Consider the following 25,837-nt stretch of genomic DNA (forward strand, 5'->3'; position numbering starts at 1 on the left):
AGGACATCCTTGCTTTATACCTAATTTTAGCGGGGAAGCTTTGCCTTTCTCTTCCTTAAGTAGGATGTTGTGTTTTTGTTTGTTTCTTTGTTTGTTTAAGCCACACATGCAGCACATGGAAGTTCCTGGCCCAGGGGTCAAACCCATGGTGCATTTGCAGCCTGCCCCACAGCTAAGGCAATGCCAGTTCCCTCTGCCGCAAGAGAACTTCCAAGTGTTGGGTTTTTTGTAGATATTCTTTATGAAGTTGGGGAAGTTCCCCTCTATTCCTGGTTTACTCAATGGAGTTGGGGAGCTGATTCTTCCTTTTTCTTGGTCATAGCTTCATTGAAAATTCACATACCATTACATATTACCCATTTAAAGTGTATGATTCATTTTTTTTTTTGTATATTCGAAGAGTTATGCAACCATCAGTACAATTTTAGGACTTTTCCAACTGCCTGAAAATCAAGCCAGTACTCTTTGGCAACTGTCCTCTCCCAGCACGAGGCGAGGCTGATCCACTTTCTGTCCCTTGAGGTTTGCTCGTTCTGGACATCTGCTTATTTCATATAAATGGAATCATCCCACACGTGGGCTGGCCTGTCTGGCTCCTTTCACTCGGCGTAGTGTTTTCAAGGTTGGTCGTATTGCAGCCTGTGTTAACACTTCATGCTTTTTTATCGTGAGTGGCATGTGCCATTGTATGGTTACTCCACGTTTTTGTTCATCCGTTCTTCGGTCAGTGGACAGTTGGGTTGTTTCCTTTTTGGTTTTCATGAACAGTAATGTTACGAACATCTGTATACAAGTTTTGTGTTTTCATTTCTCTTGGGCACGTACCTAGGAGTGGGATTGCTGGCTTGTTGTGTGCTAACTCTATGTTGAGCCCTTTGAGGAACTGCCAGGTTTTCCACAGTGAGTGCCTCCTCTTGTTTTCCACCAGCAGGGTGTGGGGGTTCCAGTTTTCCCACCCTCGTTAACACTCATCAGCCCTCGTGGTGGGTGGAGAGCGGTATGTCATTGCGGTGCTGTTTGGTGCTTCCCTGGGGATTGACGGTCAAGAGCATCTTTTCATTTGCTTAGTGGCCATTCGTATATCGTCTTTGGAGAAACAACTATTCAGAGCTGTTGCCCCCTTAAAAATTATGTTTTGGCGTTCCCTGGTGGCTCAGCAGGTTAAGGATCTGGCGTTGTCACTGCTGTGGCACAGGGGCAGCCAAAAGTAATAAAATAAAAATTATCTTTTTATCGTTGAGTTTTAAGAATCCTTTATGGAGGAGTTCCTGTTGTGGCTTCATGGTAATGAACCCAAGTAGTATCCATGAAGATCCGGGTTCGACCCCTGGCCTTGTTCAGTGGGTTAAGGATCTGGCGTTGCCGTGAGCTGTGGTGTAGATTGCAGACGGGGCTCGGATCCCACATTGCTGTGGCGCAGGCGGGCAGCGGCAGCTCTGATTCGAACCCTAGCCTAGGAACCTCCACGTGTCACAAAAAAGGCCTTAAAAAGCAAAAAAGAAAAAAAAGAAAAGAAAAAGAAATTCCTTTATGTATTCTGAATACAAGTCCTCGAGGAGCTATGTGACTAGCAAATATTTTCTCCCATTCTGTGGGTCGACCTTTGGAACACGGAGTGTTTGTCATTTTGAGCAAGTCCGAGAGCGCGGATGGCGGGGCGGGCGAGGGAGCTGGAGAGCAGCTGTTACCGGGACAGGGCAGGGGCTAGGCGGCGGGTGTGAGGGCGGCAGCTCAGGTGAAGGGGCCCCCTGTGGGGGTTCTGGTGATAGAGCTGACGGAACAAGGCGAGGGAGCGGGAGAGTCAGGGATGGATGCCGGGATGCCGGCTTACACGGATCTGATCCAAGATTTGACTGTGCTCCCGCATACCTGCCACGGAACTGCGGTAATTTTTAGTCCTTCACTGAGCTTGGCGTGTGAGCTGCTTTGCGTTGTATTATCATTGATCGTGCCAAGGAGATGGTTCCAGGACGCTGACCTGCTGTGCTGTCCACCTCAGATGGGCACCTTGTCTCATCTCCCCTGCAGAGGCGGTTTCAGGGCGCGTCCTCGGCCCCCTTCTCAGCAGACGGCCGTCTTAGAGCCCCTTCCGTGCAGGGATCGAGCAGCTCTTGGTGAATAGTATCAAACCAGGTGAATGAATTTTTGAATCTGAAGGCCGTAGTTTGACAGAGCTACTCTGAGGAAAAAAAGACTTTGAAAATAGGACCCCTGGCGGTGCGCCCGCTTCTCCCTGGGGATCTCAGGCGAAGCAGGAATTAAAGCGCTTGGAGAAGATGTCGGCTTCCGAGTCTCGAGTATTGGCATCGTATTCCAGGGGATGGGTGGTGACGGGGCAGGTGCTCGGGATGTACTCATTGGGCGAAAACCTGGGCGTCCACACACGTGTCTGCGGCCTCTGTCTCTCTATGAAGCGTGTCTCTGCAGGGGGGTTACGAGCGACTCTCATTTCATTCTTTGTACGTTTCTCTTTTTCTAAACGTTTGATAGTGAACATTTGTAACTGTTTTTAGTATAGACCGCGTTTCTACCTGGAGAGTTAGCTGCTTTCCCCTCTGCTTTAGTCTTCCTTTATCTGGCGTCAGTCAGTCCCGGTCTTTCTACTGAAATTTCAAGCAGCGGTTATAAAAGTAACCTTTTGGTTTAAAAGCCTTACGTAAGTCACGGCGCGCGGGTGTGTCGCTGTGCACACCCCTGTGGGGCAACAGCTTTTCCGGCTCTTGTGCCGCCCTGTGCTCGGAGCCGCAGGAGGCACGTCGAGATGAGACCAGCCCTTGTCACCGGTGACCTCCCGGGTGCCTTCCTTGTCCGTTGTTCTCGTGCGGGTCTAATGACTTTGTGCCACATCGGCGTGCATTCGCTGTGACTGTCACTGCACTTTTGCTTGTTGCTTTGGCCTGAGTGTCCCCCATTTCCTGAAAACGCTTTTCCAGGGTGTCTGACTGTGGCTCTTCTCGCCGGAGTTGGCCTGGGAGCCGTTGCATTTTCTCTTGGCTCGCGCCTCCTGCCCCGTCTCTGGAGCACGTGCGCAAACCAAGGCTGGGGGGCGTGGCTGCCGCCCCTGCCAGGCAGTCCTGCCCTCCGGGACGCGTGCATTTGTGTGCGCTGCGGCTCTGGGCAGAGTCAACCTCCACCGTCGAAACTGCGCTTGTACTTACTAGGTGCCTCACACTTGTGACCCAGGCACGTTTCTGAGCCTCTCGGCGCTTCGGCTTCTGCTAAGAGGGTGACGCTGGTGTTCGCGGAGGGACGCGGTTACTGCTGTTGATTTCCCATCAGGAAACGTGCTCATGAGTCACCCTGCCTCCCCCACTGTCTGTCTCATCCCCTGTGCCTGTCAAGTGAAGTAAGAGTCTTGGAGTTCCCGCTGTGGTGCAGTGGGACTGGCGGCATCTTGGGAGCACGGGGACGCAGGTTCAATCCCCAGCCCAGCGCAATGGGTTAAAGACCCAGTGTTGTCGCAGCTGTGGCCTAGGTTGTGACTGCGGCTTGGATCTGATTCCTGGCCCAGGAACTCCACGTGCTGAGGGGCGGCCAAAAGAGAAGAAGAAGAAAGAAGAAGAGAAATAGGAATCTGAAAATGCTTGGAAAACTGGATGTGCTGTGCGGAGCTGGAGGATTTCTGTTCCGGCATTGATCTGGGCCACCTCAGAGAAAGAGTATTTTGCTTCTCTTCCATTCCTGTCACTCATTCCTTCCTTGCAAGTTGTCCGGTCTCATAACTCCTCCATTTGTCCAGTGAGTCCCTCTGACGCGCCTGACCCTCCTATGGGGGCCAGGGGCCGGGGGGGTAAGTGAGGCAGGTGTGGGCCTACAGCCCAGCGTGCAGGGGGCCAGCAGCGACGGGGAGGGCATGGCACAGAGGGGGGTCGTCAGGCGAGGCCTCCTGTAGGAGGGGACATTTTAGCAGAGACCTACATGTTGAGAAGAAGCAAAAGCTGAGTGACGCCTGGAGGAAGGGCATCCAGGAGGAAGGAGCGGCCAGGGAAGGGAGCTGAGGGGAGAAGGAGCTGGGTGAGCTTATTGCACGAGACCTTGGAAGTCTGTCGGAGGAGAAGCCCCGTTCAAGGGGACCGTAGATGCAGCATCCCAGGGCGTTTCTGCTGGAGGGACCTGCAAGCCTCCATAGGCCTAAAGGGCTGAACTGCGCCTGCAGCCTGATCGGGTACAGAGCGTCCACCTCGAGCTGCTGGGGGAGCGCCGTGGCTGTGGGGGTGCAGAGGCCTTGGGGCTGGGAGGGCCAGGTCACGCCTGTGTGGTCTTGAGCAAGTCCTTCACCCTCTGGCCCTCAGGAGCCTCATCTGAAAGTGGAGTGGGGAGTTCCCCTCCTGGCGCAGTGGAAACGAATCCGACTAGGAACCACGAGGTTGTGTGTTCCATCCCTGGCCTTGCTCAGTGGGTTAAGGATCTGGCGTTGCTGTGAGCTGTGGTGCAGGTCGCAGACACGGCTCGGACCCCACGTGGCTGTGGCTGTGGCGTAGGCCAGTGGCTACAGCTCCGATTAGACCCCTAGCCTGGGAACCTCCGTCTGCCACAGGTGCAGCCCTAAAAAACAGCAGTAGACCAAAAAAAGCAGGGGGGGGGGGGGAGTGGGGTGAGGATTACAGAGGCGAGTGAGCGCGTCCTGCATCGTAACACGCAGGGTGAGAGGGTGAGGCCTGAGTGTCTTTATCGAGGGAGGCTCTGTGGGCAGAGCCCCAGGTGGTGTGGCCGTCGGTGTGGACCGGGGAGGAGGGGCTGTGGGCGGCCTCCGCGCAGTGAGGGTTTTCCCAGGGCGGGATCGCTTCATGGCTCTCCTGGTGCCGTGTCTTGACGGCCTTCTGTCCTTCTGGGCGGGCTTCCGCCTTCAGGCTGTTCCCAGTGGGGTTCCCTCCACGTGCTAGTCCCCGCTGCTCTCCCCCTCTCGTTGGGACCCGAAGGTGAATGCCTCATCACATCGGGTTTGTGTCTCTGCACAGTTTCTTTTGCCTCTTTGGCAAGATCATGAGCTACTTGAGAGCAGGAGCAGTGGGTAAGAGTTGAATATTTGTAACACTCCTCCCAACTCTCCCTCCACAGCATTTGTCACAATGTGCATCCTGGGGACGTGTTGACGTGTGTTTTGTGTTTAAAATGCTCAGAAGGGAGTTCCCGTTGTGGCTCAGTGGTTAACGAATCCGACTAGGGACCATGAGGTTGCAGGTTCGATCTCTGGCCTTGCTCAATGGGCTAAGGATCCGGCGTTGCTGTGAGCTGTGGTGTAGGTCACAGACATGGCTTGGATCCTGCGTTGCTGTGGCTGTGGTGTTGGCTGGTGTCTACAGCTCCGATTCGACCCCTAGCCTGGGAACCTCCATATGCTGCAGGAGTGGCCCTAGAAAAGACAAAAAGACAAAATAAATAAAATGGAATAAAATGCTCAGCAGTAATCCTAAGGGCCCGTGGCTCACTTTCTCTGTTTAATCAACTCCCACTGTGGCTTAACCCGCCTGCAGGTCCTCCGTGCCCACCGTGACATCTTTCCTCTCCGCAGGACCAGCCGTTGGAAGGTACAGCGCCGTGTGCTTCAGCCCCAGCTCCCGCTCTTCCCGCCCGAAGGCCGCGGCCGAGGCCTTGGCCATGGCGTCCGGGTCGGGGCCCGTGGCGTTCAGAGAGTTCTGCCCCTTGTACTCGCTCCTCAACGCCATCCCCACCAGGGTCCAGAAGGGCCTCCGCTCCGTGCTGGTCTACCTCACGGCCCTCGACGCCAGCGGGGACTACATCGCCGTGGGCAGCAGCGTCGGGATGCTCTACCTGTACTGCCGCCGCCTCGACCGGATGAAGAAGTACAACTGCGAGGTGAGCCCGGCCGTCTCCACGCCCGCGCCCGCGGGGCTCCCGGAGCGGGTGGCTGACCTCTGATTTGCTGGACGACGGCCTGGCGCCTTACCCAAACTACGTGACAGCCGCTGGTTGGTTTTGGGTTTTTGGCTTGTTTTTTCAGGGCCGCAGGTGTGGCATGTGGAGGTTGCCAGGCTAGGGGTCGAATCGGAGCTACAGCTGCCGGCCTCCACCACGGCCACAGCAACGCCGATCCTTAACCCACGGAGCAAGGCTGGGGATTGAACCCCCATCCTCATGGATACTAGTCGGGTTCGCTTTCGCTGAGCCGGCTTTCCCTGGGGGGAGCATAACTAAAAGTGTTGATGTTTGAATTTCTTCCTGCCTCCAAAGATCTCGGTTTTCCTTAAAAGAGAATTACAGTGTTTAACACACAATAGAAAACTTTGAAAGTGGGTGGTTTTTAAAAGCGTCTTGTTTCTCGACGTGCCTTGACTGACTGACTCAAATTTATCTCTAGTTATTCCGTCAAAATTGTTTTGGAAAAAGGATTAGGATCCATATTGGCTAGCTGCCAGAACATGCACCTCTTAAATAAGGCCACTTCCAGAGGACACCGTCACTTCCAGAAACACTGTCACTTCCAGAAACACTGTCACTTCCAGAGGACACGCCACTTCCAGAGGACACGGCCACTTCCAGAGGACACGGCCACTTCCAGAAACACGGTCACTTCCAGAGGACACTGTCACTTCCAGAAACACTGTCACTTCCAGAGGACACTGTCACTTCCAGAAACACTGTCACTTCCAGAGGACACGGCCACTTCCAGAAACACTGTCACTTCCAGAAACACTGTCACTTCCAGAGGACACGGACTTCCAGAAACACCGTCACTTCCAGAAACACTGTCACTTCCAGAAACACTGTCACTTCCAGAGGACACTGTCACTTCCAGAAACACTGTCACTTCCAGAGGACACGGCCACTTCCAGAAACACTGTCACTTCCAGAAACACTGTCACTTCCAGAGGACACGGACTTCCAGAAACACCGTCACTTCCAGAAACACTGTCACTTCCAGAAACACTGTCACTTCTAGAGGACACCGTCACTTCCAGAAACACCGTCACTTCCAGAGGACACGCCACTTCCAGAGGACACGGCCACTTCCAGAGGACACGGCCACTTCCAGAAACACGGTCACTTCCAGAAACACTGTCACTTCCAGAGGACACTGTCACTTCCAGAGGACACGCCACTTCTAGAAACACTGTCACTTCCAGAAACACTGTCACTTCCAGAGGACACGGCCACTTCCAGAAACACCGTCACTTCCAGAAACACTGTCACTTCCAGAGGACATGGCCACTTCCAGAAACACTGTCACTTCCAGAAACACTGTCACTTCTAGAGGACACGGCCACTTCCAGAAACACTGTCACTTCCAGAGGACACGCCACTTCCAGAGGACACGGCCACTTCCAGAGGACACTGTCACTTCCAGAGGACAAGGCCACTTCCAGAAACATGGTCACTTCCAGAGAACACGGCCACTTCCAGAAACACGGTCACTCCCAGAGAACACTGCCACTGGGGTCCCAGGCTCTGTTATACGTCGGTGAAGTCCAGCATGTCTGTGTGTTGTCGCTGTTGTTGGGCACTGAGATATTGGCGGACCCCTGCATTCACCCATGTAGTTAATATCTATGCTTGGTTGAGTCCGTGGCCTGTGTGAGCGCCGCAGAGGTAACCGAGTTGTGGCTGCTGTCTCCTGCCATGCGGGGCTCTACGCGCTCTCTCTGCAAAGATGGTCAGCATACCTACAGCGCTTATTATGTGCCAGGCATTATTCTAAACCTTTCCATACTGCTAAGTCATTTTGTCGTCACAGAAGCTTTATGAGGAAGATGGGTTGTCATCCCCATTTTACCAGGGAGACAGCAGAGGCACAGAGAGGGTAGGTGACCTGCCAGAGGGAGCTGGGCAGAGGGGGCACCGCTGGCTGACTCTGGACAGGCTGGCTCTAGAGTTTGTATTTGCATTTTTTGTACGAAAATTAAATTTCTTTGATTACTATCTTGTAGATGTGACTGATCAAATTCCCTAAACACTTAAGACCATCACATAGTTAAACCATAATTATGAGTTAACATGTCTGAAATCTCCCACGTTAACTTCAGCACTTAACAAGGAAGACTTACGGATCCAGCGGTGAACCCCTAACTGGATATACCAAAGAAATCCATGCCCAGACACATCATAACCAAACTGCCAAAAATTGAAGACAAAGAAAAATCTTAAAAGTAGCCAGAGAAAAATGATGTCTTACCTGTAGGGGACAATGCTGGATCTCCAACCCGCTGAGTGAGGCTAGGGATTGGACCTGCGTCCCCATGGATACTGGTCGGATTTGTTTTCACTGTGCCACAGCGGGAGCTCCTAATAATTTCTTTTAATTGATATGCGTGAATCATTTCCATTTAGTATAATTATAGACATGTTTGGATTTAGGTCTATCATTTCATTTGTTTTCTGTTTGTTTCTTCTGATTTTCTTGCTTTTTCCCCTTTCTTGCTTTCCTGTGAGTTGTTTGAATGTTTTTAAAAATTCCATTTTGCTATGTCTACAGTGATTTTTTTTTTGTCTTTTTGTCTTTTGTCTGTTGTTGTTGTTGTTGCTGCTGTTTCTTGGGCCGCTCCCGTGGCATATGGAGGTTCCCAGGTTAGGGGTCCATTCGGAGCTGTAGCCACCGGCCTACGCCAGAGCCACAGCAACGCGGGATCCGAGCCGCATCTGCAACCTACACCACAGCTCACGGCAACGCTGGATCCTTAACCCACTGAGCAAGGGCAGGGACCAAACCCGCAAGCTCATGGTTCCTAGTCGGATTCGTTAACCACTGCGCCACGACGGGAACTCCTGTCTACAGTGATTTTTACCATACCATGTTGTAGAGGGTTTTTGTAGCGGTTGCTCTAAGGAGTAACCATACCAAACAGGGTGGAGACACGCGCGCACACACGCACCACCTCAGAATCTACTTAGACTCGATAGTTTACCTCTGCGAGGAGAACGTACCACGTGCGTTCCCTCGATGCCACGTAGGTCCTTCCTCTCCCCTCGGCGTGTTAGTGTCGTCTCACGTGTGTCACTGCATCTACACACGTTGGAAACGTGATCGGACAACGTTAGAATTTTTGCTGACTGTCAAATGTGGTGTAAAGAACTCAGGAGGTGAGCAGTAGCATCCCGCGGTTACGGCTAAAGCGCCAGGGTTCCTTCTGGTATCATTTCTCTTCTGTCTAAACAGCGTCCCGAGGTAATTGTTTTGGAGCAGATCCGCTTAGGTGTCCTTCATCTGAGAATATTTTTATTTTTCACCTTCCTTCCCAAGAGATCGTTTTCCTGGGTAAAAAGTGTTTTGTCTTGTGTTGTTTTTGTCTCTCTAGGGCTGCTCCCATGGTATGTGGAGGTTCCCACACTAGGGGTTGAATCGGACCTGTAGCCCCTGGCCTATGCTGCAGCCCCAGCACCCTGGTTCAGTGTAGGGAAAGTCTAAGGTTTTATGGGAAAGTAAGTAAAAAAGTTAGTTTACCCTCTGATACATCCATGTAGGTAGCGTGGGTGAAGGACTGTGTTTCTAAGTGAACTTGTGTTACAGAAGAAGCAAGCAGACTTTTCATGGGGTGCATAGAGCCTGGTGTGTTTTCATACAAGAACAATAATGCTTTTGGAAACCTTTCTTCTACACAAGTTAGCGAGAGAGGGCAGACAGAGACACAGGAAATTCTTCCTAGCTAACAGCCAGAAACACAAGGAACGCACGGCGAGGCGCGAATACCAAGTGCAGAAATGCTGGGCACTTGTTGAATACGTGGTGTGACATACATGAGAACAGACCAGAAAGATAACTTGACCTACGTGACGGGTCAAGAATCGTCAAGATACTCTTGGAAAAAGAAGAAACGGATGAGGAAGCACCTCTGCTGAGGAACAGGACTTGTAAAGCTTCAGAGGTTCAGGAGTTCCTGCTGTGGCACAATGGATCAGCAGCATCTTGGGAGCCCTGGGACGCAGGTTCGATCCCAGCCCGGCACAGTGGGTTAAGGATCCAGCATTGCCGCAGCTATGGCTTAGGTCGGCACTGCAGCTCGGATCTGACCCCTGGCCCCGGGAACTCCGTATGCCACGGGGTGGCCAAAAAAAAGGGCTTCAGTAAGTAAGACAATGTGGTGTTTCCACAAGAATAGATAAATAGGGCGTCGGAACATACCAGCGAAGCCAGCAAGTGCACGTGTATAGAGCAAGAGTTACTGCCAAGGTGATGATACACAGACGCTCCGTTGACCAGCCTGAAACAGCTGGATGTGAAGATGGGGGACCTGAAACTTGATCTCTGCCTCACTTCGTGTGGTGGTTCTGTCCTAGCACTTTCAAGATACTCTCCCTTTGTTTTCTGACTGCCGAAAAGTTGGCTGGAGCTCTCATTGTTTTCCTTATACCTCTGTCTTTAAGATCTTCTCTAGTGATAGAGCCCACGGCCTTAGGGACTTCCTTCAAGTCTAGTGGCCACTTTGCCCAGTGGAGTTAAGAAAATTCGTCCACGGAGTTCCCTTCGTGGCTCAACGGTTCACGAGCCCAACTAGGATCCCTGAGGACCCAGGGTCCATCCCTGACCTCACTCAGTGGGTTAGGGATCCGGTCTTGCCATGAGCCGTGGTGTGGGTCACAGGCGCGGCTCAGATCTGCTGTGGCCGTGGCTGTGGTGCAGATTGGCAGCTGTAGCTCTGATTCGACCTCTAGCCTGGGAACTTCCAAATGCCGTAAAAATCAACAACAACAACAACAACAAAAGAAGAAGAAAGAAAGAATAAAAAAAAAAAAAGAAAAGAAAGGAAATTGTTCCAGGAAAAGCAGATGCTTTTGTTTGACTTTTAGATCATTAAAAATTTGAACAAATATTCAAACTTTAAACTGTGGTTGTTTGCTAGTAAAAGAAGAATGGTGAAACAATTCTTAGGGATTTAATGAATTTCTATCTTATTTGAGTCTTATAAATATTTCTAGAGATTTTAGGAGTTCCTGTCTTGGCTCAGTGGTTAACGAATCCGACTAGGAACCATGAGGTTGCAGGTTCGATCCCTGGTCTTGCTCAGTGGGTTAAGGATCCGGTGTTGCCGTGAGCTGTGGTGTAGGTCACAGACCCGGCTCGGATCCCGAGTTGCTGTGGCTCTGGTGTAGGCTGGTGCTACAGCTCTGATTTGACCCCTAGCCTGGGAACCTCCATACGCCTTGGGTGCAGCCCTAGAAAAAGACAAAAAGAAAAAAAAAGAAATATTTCTAGAGATTTTAGATCTGTTTGTTATTTGATATGCTAGCAGTTTTTACTAAAGGTTCAGCTTCACCATGTCAAAAGCAGCTTATAGGAGTTCTCATTGTGGTGCAGCTGAAACAATCCAACTAGGAACCATGAGGTTGCGGGTTCGATCCCTGGCCCCACTCAGTGGGTTAAGGATCTGGTGTTGCTGTGAGCTGTGGTGTAGTTTGCAGATGTGGCTTGGATCCTGCGTTGCTGTGGCTGTGGTGTAGGCCGGCAGCTGTGGCTCTGATTAGACCCCTAGCCTGGGAACCTCCATATGCCGTGGGTGCGGCCCTAAGAAAAAAAGCATCTTATAAAGAACGGCTTGTCAGACTTGAGTTCCCATGGGCTTTTTGCTCCCAGAGAACACTTTTGCAGTCATGTGTCTTGTCCTGTGCGTGGAGGGGAACCTGCCTGCCAGAGAGCCTGGGAAAGTTGGCAGAGTGCTGTCCTCGTGGTGCAGTGTGGGCCCAGAAAACACTGAGGGCTTCTTTCACATCCAGCTTGTTTTCTTTAAACTGATTCCTGCATTTCTGTTTGAGGAAGTTAAGTTGCCACAGCAAGGCAACAAAATGTGCCCCTGGGAAGCTGGAGGGGAGGGGACGTCAGGGTTGAACCCACCGTAGACGGGATCTGAGGAGGACAGAGTCTCCTTAAAGGGACGGAAGACTGGCTCCCAGGCCAGAGGAGGACTGAACCGTCCTCCCACGAAAGGAGGATGTGACCGAAGGAAGAGGGCGGATAGGCTGCCGTGTGACTTGGGGAAGCTGAAGATGGGGCTGAATAGGACTGTGTGGTGGGGGGACCCCCTGAGGGCTGTGACCCTCGCCGAGGCTGGCTCGGACGCTTCCAGAGCTTGGAGCAGAAATTGCCCCATGCTTGCCAGACCGCTTCTGAACTAAAACTTGCTGCCCTCGGACATTAGCCAAGGTATGAGTAATGGCTGGGGAGGAATGAGCCCCAGTTTCAGGAGGATGATTGCGGGGTGGGCTGTGAGTCAGGCGGAGGACACAGAGGCTCCTCAGGTGCCTGCTGGATGGTAACTCTTGAAGCTATTCGTATAGTTTGTTGTATATAGTCTTGTAAGTATGATCATACGTCATTGTTTTAAAAAATAAAAACGGGGAGTTCCCCTTGTGGCGCAGCGGAAACAAATCTGACGAGTATCCATGAGGACACAGGTTCGATCCCTGGCCTTGCTCAGGGAGTTAAGGATCTGGTGTTGCCATGAGCAGTGGTGGAGGTCGCAGACACGGCTCAGATCCCGTGTTGCTGGGGCCGTGGCAGCTGTAGCTCTGATTTGACCCCTAGCCTGGGAACTTCCATGTGCCGCGGGTGTCACCATAAAAAGCAAAAGAAAGAGAGAAAGAAGGAGTTCCCGTCGTGGCGCAGTGGTTAACGAATCCAACTAGCAACGATGAGGTTGCGGGTTCGATCCCTGACCTTGCTCAGTGGGTTAAGGATCCGGTGTTGCCGTGAGCTGTGGTGTAGGTTGTAAATGCAGCTCGGATCTTGCGTTGCTGTGGCTCTGGTGTAGGCCAGTGGCTACAGCTTCGATTCGACCCCTAGCCTGGGAACCTCCATATGCCATGGGAAGTGGCCTAAGAAATGGCAAAAAGACAAAAAAAAAAAAAGAGAGAGAGAAAGAAAACAGAGACTATGGTGCCATGAGGTACTGGGTATTCACCCGCCTGAGGGCAGCAGCCTCCCTGCGCGCCTGTCACAGCTGGCCTTGGCCTTCCCGTGACCCGCCTTGTGTGTGTCACTGCTGGCAGTGCTTGCTTCCTGTGTTTGTTGACGGGTCGTGTGTGCTCCTCTTCCTAGACCACAAGAGCCCCTGAAAACAGTGTCCTTGTTTGTGTCCCCACAGCAAGCACAGTGAAGCCATCAGTAGAGACTTAGCTGCTTGACCCTACTTAGGGTCCATCTCATTTTTTCTCTTTTTTTTGGCTGCCCCACAGCATATAGAGCTCTCAGACCAGTGATCAGATCGGAGCCACAGCCTCGAACTAAGCTACAGCGGTGGCAGTGCCTGATCTTCAACCCACTGTGCCAGGCCAGGGATTGAACCTGCGTGGGTCCCAGTGTTCCCGAGACGCTGCTGATCCCACTGTGCCACAGCAGGAGCTTCTCCATCTAATTTCAAGCCAGTAATTTTTTTTTTTTTTTGCAAGCAGAAATTCCTGGGCCTGGGATTGAACCTGAGCCACAGCAGTGGCAATGCCAGATCCTTAACTGCTAGGCCACCAGGGAACTCCTAAACTAGCAATTCTTTTATTTTTATTTATTTATTTATTTATTTATGTCTTTTTGCCTTTTCTTGGGCCACTCCTGCAGCATATGGAGGTTCCCAGGCCAGGGGTCCAATCGGAGCTGTAGCCACCGGCCTACCCCAGAGCCACAGCAACGCGGGATCCGAGCCGCATCTGCAACCTACACCACAGCTCACGGCAATGCTGGATCCTTAACCCACTGAGCAAGGGCAGGGACCGAACCCGCAACCTCATGGTTCCTAGTCGGATTCGTTAACCACTGTGCCACGATGGGAACTCCGACTAGCAATTCTTTTCAATAAGCTACTTGATGTTCTGAAGGTCCACCTCCCACTTGCAGACTTGTATGGAAAACAATACTAAACGGGTATTTTACTGCAGTTAGGCTGGTCAAAATCCCATTTTTAAATAATGTGTTAGGTGAAGGATTGGTTTTATGAAATAGACGTACCACTAAAGAAACTATTAATGGTGGATTTGAGCCTTGAGTATTCAGGTATATCCTGAAAGAGCTTCTGTGTGTCCCGGTTTGGTCATAAAAAATAACCCTCAAATATTTTATCTCTTAAAGTAGAATGTCGCCAGTGTCTTTTTAGCGCGGTGGGTCACTCGGTGATAACCTAATCTAATCTGTCTCCTGCTGTGAGGAGCATAATTAGCCAGCACTCCGAGTCCAAGCCTCACTTCCTGCCCTTCCTGCCCTTCCTCCCCTCGGCTGGGGAAGGCTCGTTCCTGTGGGACCCGTGACTCCTCCAGCCAGACTTGGACGTGGGGTGTCACCGTGGCCCAGTCTGTTGTATCTGAAAGCGCACTGCAGTCTGGGGTCACCCTGCTCAGCCCTCCCGGCTTCGCCTCTCCTGCCGGCGGCAGAGCTGCCCTGGGGTCCGACGGCCCTTCCTGCTCCTCCAGCTCTTTCCCTTCCCCTCACAGGCCTCCCGCCCCCAGAGGAGTGCCCCACGGCTAAGGCCGCCTTCCAGGCCTGCTTTTCTGTGGGTGCAAACCAACGGGGGCTCCGGGCGCGGCTGTCTGGGTTCAGTCCCTGGCCCAGGAACTTCTACGTGCTATGGGTGTGGCCCAAACAAACAAATAAATAAATGTAATGCTTATACTTGAGTCAGGGTGAGGTGTGGATCGGTCTGTTATTGCTTTTTTATTTATTCATTTATTTTTGCTTTTTGGGGCCGGATCCACGGCATATGGAGGTCCCCAGGCTAGGGGTCGAATTGGAGCTACAGCTGCCGGCCTATGCCACAGCCACAGCAGTGCGGGATCCAGGCCACGTCTGTGACGTACACCCCAGCTCACAGCAGTGCCGGATCCCCGGCCCCCTGAGCAGAGCCAGGGATCGAGCCCACCACGTCCTCATGGATTCTCGTCGAATTCGTTTCCTCTGCACCATGACAGGAACTCCCTGTTCCTGCTTTTTTAAATGGATTCTTCGTATGGGGCCCGTTTCCCTATAGTAATTTCTGACCGTGAGCTCTGCGGCCGACCCTAACAGGTGTGAGTGCTGAGGGCCCTGGGCTGAGGCTTGCTTCCACCGATGGGGTTTCTGTTCCCTCAGCCAGGCCCTTGGGAGTGCCGCAAACATGGAAGCCCGTCAGATAAACTGCCTGGCAGGGAGCATCTTTCCAGGGAAGGAGAATACATTCAAACTCCGATGCTGGATTAGGGCAGTTTGTGATTACAGGTTTTTAGGAACCATTCGTCTTTTTTATTCTCTGCCATCCGTGCTTGAGATAAGTCAGAGTTCCTTGTCCGCTCCCTTTGCCAGCGGATGGATGCTCCCTAATTTACACTTTGACCAGGAGTCAGGTCTTCACAGGTTAGGCTTTTGCAGGGGACATCGGTTCCAGCTCCCGCCTCGCCTGGCTGCTCACCTCCAAAAACCAGGGGGCTGGGTGTTGGCCACCTCACCCGGTGCAGCCTGGAGCTTCCGGATGGCCGCTGCTCCTGTCTGACAGTAACCCTTTTGGTTTTGGCTTTTGCAGATTTTCTTTACTTTCTAGGGATCTAGCTGTACCTTTAAAAGAATGTTTATGTATCTTAGTCGGCATTTCTAGGTGTTTGGAGAGGGATTTTTGTCAGACCAGCTAGAGTATTATGCTGTCAGAAGTTGAAACTCCATGTTTTTATGAACTTCGTGTTTGTTTTGATGTGAAGTTAGGTATTGATAATCTGATTCTTCAGACGTTTGGGTTTTTAAATCAAGAACCATAGCATTTATTATTAGTCATATTAAATAATGTTAAATCAGGAGTTCCCATCATGGTGCAGTGGACACAAATCTGAATAGGAACCATGCGGTTGCGGGTTTGATCCCTGGCCTTACTCAGTGGGTTAAGGGTCCAGCGTTGCTGTGAGCTGTGGTGTAGGTCGCAGTCGTGGCTTGGATCCCGAGTTGCTGTGGCTCTGGCGCAGGCTGGCAGCTGTGGCTCCAATCTGACCCCTAGCCTGGGAACCTCCATGTGCTGTGGGTGCGGCCCTAAAAAGACAAAACAGAAAAAACAAAACAGGACAAATCAGGTTTAGTACATTGGTTTATTAAAAAGCATGTGTACAAGCATTGCATATCGATACTCAGGCTTCCAACCCACCTGAGTGATGATTTATCTTTTGAAACTATTTATTCAGAAAAATTGGAGTTCCCGTCGTGGTGCAGTGGTTAACGAATCCGACTAGGAACCATGAGGTTGTGGGTTCGGTCCCTGCCCTTGCTCAGTGGGTTAACCATCTGGCGTTGCCGTGAGCTGTGGTGTAGGTTGCAGACGCGGCTCGGATCCCGCATTTCTGTGGCTCTGGCCTGGGCCAGTGGCTACAGCTCCGATTGGACCCCTAGCCTGGGAACCTCCGTATGCCGAGGGAGCGGCCCAAGAAATAGCAAAAAGACAAAAAAAAAAAGAAAAGAAAAGAAAAATTATACAACTATTTTGATTTTGTGCTATGACATGGCAAATTTCCAATAAATGATTTTAATTCCTGATGTAGTGGCATTTTTTTGTTTTTTAGGGCCACACCCATGTAATACAGAGGTTCCCAGGCTAGGGGTCGAATCAGAGCTATAGCTGCCGGCCTACATGGCAGCCACAGCAACACCAGATCCAAGCTAGGTCTGCAACCTACACCACAGCTCACAGTAACACCGGATCCTTAACCCACTGAGCTAGGTCTGGGATCGAACCTGTGTCCTCATGGACGCTAGTCAGATTTGTTTCCGCTGAGCCACGACAGGAACTCCTTTACCCTTCTCTTGAGCAGGCCTGAACTGCCTCTGCCTGAGCCAGCGCAGAGGCTCCCAGCGGTCCTCCTGCCTGGTCCCATGTCCTCCTCCACCCTGTTCCCAGTCGGGGGTTACCAGAAACACCTCAGGCTGATACACCTGCAGGCGTCTTCAGGGTTCCCCTTCCTCTTCCAGATTCTTTGTGCTGTATCACGATCCGGCACCGGGTGTATTTATAGCCCCTGAACATAGTCTGAAGGCTGTAAGTGCCAGATGAAAGTGAGCTCTGTCATTAGCCCCCAGCTCAGTGTGGGTGGCTCTTCACGCACACGACTCGGTGCTACAGCTCAGCTCTGGGAGGGCGGGCCTGTGCCGCACCGCATCCTTCAGTGCGGCTGACTCAGTACCGAGCGTGGGGGCCTGCTTGCGTGTTTGGTCGGTTTTCTCTCTCTGAATGATGGCATCAGGGAGCAAAATGGGTTTTTGGAGCTCTTGCCTTAGGTCTTAGCAAGGTCAGAATGGTTGTGTAATTTTTCTGAATGAATGGTTTCAAAATAAAAAATGATCATTCAGGAGTTCCCGCTGTGGTGCAGTGGCATCGAGGGCATCTCTGAAGTCCCAGGATGCGGGTTCAGTCCCTGGCCCAGCACAGTGGGTTAAAGGAGCCGGTGTTGCTGCAGCTATGGCATAGTTTGCAACTGTAGCTCAAATCTGATCTTTGGCCTGGGAACCCCATATGCCACAGGGCAGCCAAAAACGAGAAAAAAAAACCAAATCATTCAGATGCGCTCGAAGCCGGAATATCTATGCAATGCTTGTTGTGAGCTTTTTAATAAACCAATGTGTTAAGCTTGAGTTAATGTTAATAAAAAATATATATAATTATTGGTCTTGGAACTAAAACACACCAGCAGTCTGTTTATAAAGGATTCTCAAGTGTGTTGTCCCATTAATCCTCCAGCAGGCCCGTGTGGCAGATTCACGCCATGGTCTGCAGTCAGGGGGTGACTTGTCCACGTTGAGAGAGAAGCAAGCAGAGCCTGGATCTGGGTAGCTTTTCTGACTCCAGGATCCAGCTTTTCTGAGGACTCCTTCTCTTGTCCAAGCCTCTCTTGAGGAGAGCCCAGTGTTTTCGGACTTGACTGATCAGCATGTCCTCATCAGGAGTGCAATTTTTAGGAGTTCCCGCTGTGGAGCAGTAGGTTAAGGATCTGGTGTCACCACACCTGTGACCTGTGTCACAGCTGCCACTTGGATTCAGTCTCTTCCATATGCCATAGGTACAACCAGAAGAATAAAAAAGAAAAAGAAATACAGGGTTTTTGTTTTTGTTTTTGTTTTTTGCCACATCCGCAGCACATGGAGGTTCCCAAGCTAAGGGGTCCAATTGGAGCTACAGCTGCTGGCCTACACCACAGCCACAGCAACATGGAATCCGAGCCGAGTCTGCGACCTATACCATAGCTCACGGCAACGCCAGATCCTCAACCCACTGAGCAAAGCCAGGGATCGAACCCGCATCCTCATGGATCCTAGTTGCATTCGTTAATCACTGAGCCACAAAGAGAAGTCCAAGAAATGCAGTTTTTAAATTTTATCATTTCAAAGATCAAAAACCTAGAAAGAGGAGTTCCCGTCGTGGCGCAGTGGTTAACGAATCCGACTAGGAACCATGAGGTTGCGGGTTTGATCCCTGCCCTTGCTCAGTGGGTTAACGATCCGGCGTTGCTGTGAGCTGTGGTGTAGGTTGCAGACGCGGCTCGGATCCCACGTTGCTGAGGCTCTGGCGTAGGCTGGTGGCTACAGCTCTGATTGGACCCCTAGCCTGGGAACCTCCACATGCCATGGGAGCGGCCCAAGAAATGGCAAAAAGACAAAAAAAAAAAAAAAACCTAGAAAGAAAAAGATTTAATTATTCCTCTGAATTATATCTGTTTTCACTCAGGGATGTGTATAGGCTGTGGTCCAGTGAGGTTTTCCATTCCTTCAGCAGCCGTGTTGTGCCTTTTGAAAGCTGGCCTGGTGACCTGCCCTTTTGTTTTGACCGTTTCCTTCCTTAGGGGAAAACGGAGTCCATCACGGTGGTGAAGCTGCTGAGCTGCTTTGACGACCTTGTGGCTGCAGGCACGGCCTCTGGGAGGGTTGCCGTCTTTCAGCTCGTGTCGTCCTTGCCGGGGAGAAATAAACAGGTAAGTCCTAATCATTTTGGCATCGCTTCACTTCTTGGAAATTCCTCATGTGTTTTAAAGTGAGAAATCCTCAGCTGCCTAGAAAATATATGCTCAGAAAAGCTTCACCCGGTGTTCTTTATAATCAGATAACATTTTTGATCCTGGTAGGACACTTGGCAGTAAGCACCCCGGGTCATTTAAACTTTGCTTAATATGCGCTGGCTTTTCTCTGTCAATTTTTTTTCTCTTATCTTTTGTCTTTTTAGGACTGTACCCACTGCATGTGGAGGTTCCCAGGCTAGGGGTCTCATCGGAGCTGTAGCGCCGGCCTACGCCACAGCCACGGCAACGCGGGATCCGAGCCGCATCTGTGACCTACGCCGCAGCTCACGGCAACGCCAGATCCTCAACTCACTGAGCGAGGACAGGGATCAAACCTGCGGCCTCAAGGGTACTAGTCGGGTTGGGGTTCCTTAACCGCTGAGCCACGACGGGAACGCCTCTTCTGTGTCAGTTTTAAAGGTAACTAGGCAGTAGACCCTTGTGCAGGGTTTCGCGGGAAAGACAGGGAGCACCAGTGCTTCTCCAGCAGGGGCTCGCAGGTACCCCTTGCCCGTGAAGCTCCATCTCACAGTGTTTACCCTTCCCTTTCTCTTGTGTGCGTTTTTGTCATTTCTTCATAGCTTCGGAGATTCGATGTCACTGGCATTCACAAGAATAGCGTAACGGCCCTGGCGTGGAGCCCCAACGGAATGAAATTGTTCTCCGGAGACGACAAAGGGAAAATCGTCTATTCTTCTCTGGATCTAGACCAGGTGAAATTATTCTTGGAAACAGCTGTTGGTCTTATATTTGGAGAAATTATATTATCAGTTGTTAATTTGTATCCTTTTCTTTCAAGGACTTTTCTAATGCTTTATAAGTTTCTGCTTCTGCGTCTAAAGAACTGGCCTTTTTTCTGCTGGAGCATTCACTTTTTTCGTTTCTCCTGATGTCTGTGGCTGCCACTTAGGAAAGAAAAGAATCCTCTATCAATCCTAATTCCTTGAAGCGTTTATAGGAGGCTGTGAAGCATTTCAGTCATGACTGTTGTTGACTGGAAAAAAAAAAAAAAGCATAACCTAAAAGTTGAGAATTTTTATTATAGGGATTATTGCCCAGGAGATAGTTTCTTTGCTCGGAGGGACTGTTCCAAAGAGGTCAGGGTGGAGCCAGGATGTACAGGAGTTTTGCAGAAACAAGCCAGGTAGGGAGTTGAATCAAAAGATTTCTGCTGGAGTTGCTGTCGTGGCTCAGTGGTTAACGGATCTGACTAGGAACCGTGAGGTTGTGGGTTCGATCCCTGGCCTCACTCAGTGGGTTAAGGATCCGACATTGCTGTGAACTGTGGTGTAGGTCGAAGATGTGTCTTGGATTCGGCGTTGCTGTGGCTCTGGTGTAGGCTGGCGGCTATAGCTCAGATTGGACCCCTAGCCTGGGAACCTCCATATGCCGCAGGAGCGGCCCTAGAAAAGACAAAAAAAAAAAAAAAGATTTCTGCTAATTAAAGAAAAAACAGACATCTCAGGTCTGGGCAGATGCCAGAGTGGAGGTGCATTGAAATCGTTCCTTTGGTGTGTACCTTGACTGTCTAGGGCCAGTGTCCTGTTCTTTCTCATCCTGAAGCCCCTCGGGGGGTGTGCCTTTGGGGGCTACAGTGGCTGATGGCTCAACATCCTTTGTTTACTGGCGTGGTAGGCAGCATTCTCTGTCCCCACTCTAGACAGAGGGCATTGCTTTGGGCAGGTCTCCATTGCTTTGGGAGAGCTCTGGGTGGTGGGAGAGAAAGGAGGGGGAGTTTGGTGGCAGCAAGGAGCCCAGCCCCCACCCTCATTGATGTTTGTTTGGGCCACACCCGTGGCATGCAAAAGCTCCTGGGGCCAGGGATCAAACCCACACCACAGCAGTAACCAGAGCTAGTGCAGTGGCAACATTGGATCCTTAACCTGCTGAGCCACCAGGGAACTCCAGAGTTTGTTGTTTTTGTTTAAGCCTCACAGCAGATCACTAAGCTATGGTGCTGATCTTGAGTCAATAGATGAGAAACCCAGGCTCCAAGGGGTCCAGTTACTGGTCCAGGGTCACAAGCCAGTGTCTGGCAGAGCTCCATCTCAGACCAAGGGCCTGCTCCGGAGCCCACGCCTTGCCCGTCTGCCCGTGCTCTGCTTGTCTTGTCATATGTCCACTGGCTCTCATGCACTCCTTGGTGGCGCGGTCCTTTAGTTTTCTCATTTATAACCAGCATTCCCAGTGCGTCTAGGAAAGCAGTGGTTACTGGCCAGGGTACTTGTAGTCCCTCTGATCTAAGACTGCCCTGTCTGCTACAAATATTCTTTATTTAGCAGGAGTTCTCACACTTTTTGGTCTCAAGACCCCGTTACTCTCTTAGAGGACTCCAAAGAGGTTTTGTTTGTATGGGTTTATATCTACTGAACGCACTGTGTTAGGAATTAAGACTAAGAAGTTTGAAAACATTTCTTTTTTTTTTTTTTTTTAGGGCTGTACTCACGGCATATGGAAGTTCCTAGCCTAGGGGTTGAATTGGATCTGCTGCTGCCGGCCTACGCCACAGCCACAGCAACGCCAGATCTGAGCTCATCTGTGATCTACACCACAGCCTCATCTGAGTGGGGCCAGGAATCGAACCCTCGTCCTCATGGATACAAGTTGGGTTTGTTATCACTGGGCCACAACAGGAACTCCTCAAAATATTTCCGAATTTTATTTTAAAATAATGAACTCATTATATGTTAAGATAAATAACACGTTGTGAAAATAACCCTTTTCAGAGAAGTGAGGCGTTCTCTTATGGCTCGGTGGGTAATCCAGCATTGTCGTTGCAGTGGCTCGGGTGCTCCTGTGGCACAGATTCCACCCCTGGCCTGGGAACTTCCATATGCCACAGGTGCCACCAAAAAGAAAAAGACAGTGAGAAGAGAAGCATCGCTTACATTTTTGCAAATTTCTGTAACATCTGGCTTAATTGAAGACACTGGATTCTACACTGGGTCTGTCGCAGTACGTTGTGTGGTCGGAGTCTGTGAAGAAAGTCGGGCCCCTCACAGACGTGGAGTTGGAAGTGGGAGGAGTATTTTAACAGCCTTGCAGAGAATCGTGGTTGTTCCTCTTCAGTTGTATCCCCAACCCACCAACAGTAGGTTCTTTAATCTGAAAGCATATGGGTGCATTTCTCATGCTCTGTTACGGAGAAATCCATTGGTCTATCCCGCACTTTGTTTTCTAGTGTTTTTTGTGAGGTTTTGTTTTTTTTTTTTTGAGGGTTGTTTGGCCGTGCCTGTGGCCTGAACTAGGATGAAACCCACACCACAGCAGCGACCCAAGCCTACTGCAGTGACTGCCAGACCCTTAACCCACTGGCCACAAGGGGACGCCTCTGTTTTTTTCTTTTTGGGTTTTTTTTTTAGGTTGTAATTGTAATACTTTATCTTTTATTTTGAAAATATTTTTATACTATATTCTGGAGTTAAACAGCTTTTGGTGTTGTCTTTCTTTCTTTTTTTGCTATTTAGGGCCATACCCTTGGCGTATGGAAGTTCCCAGGCTAGAGATCAAATCAGACCTGCAGCCACTGGCCTATACCACAGCCACAGCAACGCCAGATCCAAGCCACGTCTGCAGCCTACACTCAGCTCAAGGCAACGCTGGACCCTTAACCCACTGAACGAGGCCAGGGATCAAACCTGGATCCTCACGATGCTCGTCGGACTCGTTTCCACTGCGCCACAAGGGGAGCTCCTGTAAACACTATTGTACACGCATCTGTCGTTCATGTGACATTGACATGCCTGCAGTTTAAGGCCATTACAGTAACGATACCAGTGCAGCTGAATATAAGGTCAGAGCTGTGTGTGCAAATACAACCGGAGGGCTTGTATTTCAATTTTGTATAAACATTAGGATCAGCAAAGGCACAGATCTGCACACAAACATAGATGGTGCCGTGTGCCACTCGGCGCCATGGCAGAGCCCTGCAGTTCAGAGGTGTCTGTTAGGCAGCTGCAGTACTAGGCAAGTGCTCCATTTCAGGCCAGGAAACCAAAATCGGACCCCCTGTCAGTGAGAGGTGACGGACGACAGCCTGGGGACCGAGACCGCAGTCTTAGCACCGCAGCGCTTCTTGCCTCGAATTCACCTCCGTGTTCTACCAAGTTTTGCTCAGGCTCAGAAACCCCAGTGCCAGACTCCGGGCCCTATGGACATGGCCCGTGACGATGAAAGCTGCCCACCTCCATGGGAAGGGCAGGTGATGGACACCAGCAGACCCTCCCGCAAGCGCGTACCTGGGCTTGAAGACGCGCCTCCACTTTGGCACGGGGTGGTGGCAGTGCCTGTGCCATGTCAGACCCGGTTCTTTCTGGCCGCCTTTGCCTGGGACCCTGCTCCGAGGTCCTGAGCTCGTCCGGGCGGACCCCCTGCCTCCAGAGAGCCCTTCCCTGGAAAACCCGTCTCGCCCTTTGGCCCCCACGTGATTCGGTAGCATCGTGCCTTGGCCACCTGGAAAATGTCGGTCTCCCGAGGGCTGCGGATCTTGCGGAGGCCGACTCAGAGTTAGGTAACATCCATCACTGAAAGCGCCTGTGTCCGTGCCGCTGTCGCTGTCATGACAGGGTCTTCAGCTGCTGGGCGTCTGTCAGGTTCACAAGGGTGGATACAGGTTTTCAAGTCCTTTTGTTTGTTTCTCTTTCTGTGGAGGGGGGCACACCCCACGGCATGTGGAAGTTCCTGGGCTAGGAATGGTACGTGTGCCTCAGTGGCGATGTCAGCTCCTTAATCTGCCGAGCCGCCAGGGAACTCCAGGCTTTCAACTTCTAATCTCCACTTGTAAACTTGAATTTCATTATCAGGGACAAATACTATCACTTGTTTTCCTTGAAGTGAACAGCTTGCTCTTTCTTTCTGAGAACATGCCTGCCAGATATGCGAGTTTGAATAATCATAGATTTCAAGTGGAAACGGTGTGCTGTGAGCAGAAGCCCCAGGGGCAGCTCCTCCGGGTGCCCAGTGCTTCAGCAGGAGAGCTGTGTGCTCGCCCTGCTGTTGCCCGGAAAGAAAGATGCGGGTACACAGGGTCGTCGTCCTGGGTCACAGCCATCCTCAAGGGAAGTGCCTGTTTTCGCTGCGACTGCTTAGTGCCCAGTGTCCCCTGGCAGCTTTTGGAGTTTGGGGGCCCGGCTCCATTTGGACCCACTCAAGGTTTCAGTAGCTCTACCTGCCGTGGCCTGTTTTTTTTGTTTTTTTTTTTTTCTTTCTTTTTTTGCCACCCCGAGGCATATGGAGTTTCTGGCCCGGGGATCAGATCCCAGCCACAGTTGCAGCAATGCTGGACCCGTATGTAACCCACTGTGCTGGCCCGGGGAGTAAACCTGTGTCCCAGTGCTCCCAAGATGCCTCTGATCCCATGGTGCCACAGAGAGAACTCCTGCTGTGACTTTTTTTTTTTTTTTTTTGAATCAGTAGTACAAATTTCAGCTCAACGAAAAAGACAGATAAAACCCAGTATTACAGCGAAAATGGTTTTGACCTTGAGAGGCCTCAGGCACCCTTGGGGACCGTGGGCCACACTTTGAGAACTGCTGCTCTACAGGGAAATGTTTTGTTCAGGTTTTAAGGGTCCCTTGTATTTGTCCTTTGCCACTGCCGCTCCTCCAGCCTGTGAATCGAGTGGAGGAGGCAACACTCATTCTTCAGGCAATGGAGAGAAAAATCACATGCAGAAAGCACTGTCTTTATTTTATTTTATTTTTGTCTTTTTTTTGCTGTTTCTTGGGCCACTCCCGCAGCATATGGAGGTTCCCAGGCTAGGGGGTCTCATCAGAGCTGTAGCTGCCGGCCTACACCAGAGCCACAGCAACTCGGGATCCGAGCCACATCTGCGACCTGCACCACAGCTCACGGCAACGCCAGATCCTTAACCCACTGAGTGGGGCCAGGGATTGAACCTGCAACCTCATGGTTCCTAGTCGGATTCATTAACCACTGAGCCATGACAGGAACTCCAAGGTTCTAATCTTTTTTTAAAAAAAGACACACGTATTTCATGAGATTTGCAGAAAAGACATGGGAGGATGTGTGTTTTTGCACAATACAGTACAATAAAATTAATTCCATTATAAGCTAAGTCAAAAATTGAAACGCTGCAGTCTGCGTAACTGCAGAGGTGGGAGGGAAATCCAGCTCCATGTCCCTGATGTCCTGGGGGGACGGGAAATCCTCTGTCTTGGTTGTGTTGGTATTTACACCATTGTGTGTAGTTGTCAAAATTCATAGGACTGTGCATCTAAACATGGTGAATTTTACCCATAAATCTGATGGCTGCTCCCTCTTTCCCCACAAAAGTCTGTGACATCACATCAGTGTTTCCTAAACAGTTAAAGAAATGAGTCAGAAGAAGAGTCACTTAGAGGGAGCCACCATTTGATACCAAGGAGTATCGCTTGTGTTAGCAGTAAATTGCCTTTTGAAGTTTTACTTTTTTTTTTTTTAATTTAAGTGCAGTGGACTTAGAATGTTGTATTAGTTTCAGGTATATAGCAAAATATTTCAGTTATACATATATGTATATGAATAAGAACTTTTCAGATTATTTTCCCATATAGGTTATTAAAAAATATTAAGTATAGTTCCCTGTGCTATATGGAGGTCCTTACTATTTATCTTTTTTTTTTTTTTTTGTCTTTTTGCTATTTCTTTGGGCCGCTCCCGCGGCATATGGAGGTTCCCAGGCTAGGGGTCAAATTGGAGCTGTAGCCACTGGCCTACGCCAGAGCCACAGCAACGCGGGATCCGAGCCACGTCTGCAACCTACACCACAGCTCACGGCAACGCCAGATCGTTAACCCACTGAGCAAGGGCAGGGACCGAACCCGCAACCTCATGGTTCCTAGTCGGATTCGCTAACTGCTGAGCCAGGATGAACTCCACTGTTTATCTATTTTATCTGTAGTCGTGTGTA

The 25,837-nt window shown here is 50.7% G+C and overlaps 1 protein-coding gene across 4 annotated transcripts in view; it reads left to right on the forward strand.

The window, feature by feature from the left end:
* TECPR2 (tectonin beta-propeller repeat containing 2) overlaps positions 1-25,837 on the forward strand; it is a 102,831-nt gene that overhangs the window by 16,601 nt on the left and 60,393 nt on the right. For 2 of the 4 annotated variants that reach the window (XM_047795861.1, XM_047795863.1), the window contains exons 2-4: positions 5,513-5,817; positions 18,715-18,843; positions 19,509-19,640. In XM_047795861.1, coding sequence (XP_047651817.1) covers positions 5,599-5,817; positions 18,715-18,843; positions 19,509-19,640 — 480 coding nt within the window. In that variant the 5' untranslated portion in view covers positions 5,513-5,598. Of the gene's footprint in view, positions 1-5,474; positions 5,818-11,803; positions 12,092-18,714; positions 18,844-19,508; positions 19,641-25,837 lie in introns of those variants that run through there. The other 2 variants (XM_047795862.1, XM_047795864.1) reach the window with 2 other exon arrangements.

The sequence above is a fragment of the Phacochoerus africanus genome, chromosome 9 (assembly GCF_016906955.1).
Source record: "Phacochoerus africanus isolate WHEZ1 chromosome 9, ROS_Pafr_v1, whole genome shotgun sequence".
Lineage (NCBI taxonomy): Eukaryota > Metazoa > Chordata > Mammalia > Artiodactyla > Suidae > Phacochoerus > Phacochoerus africanus.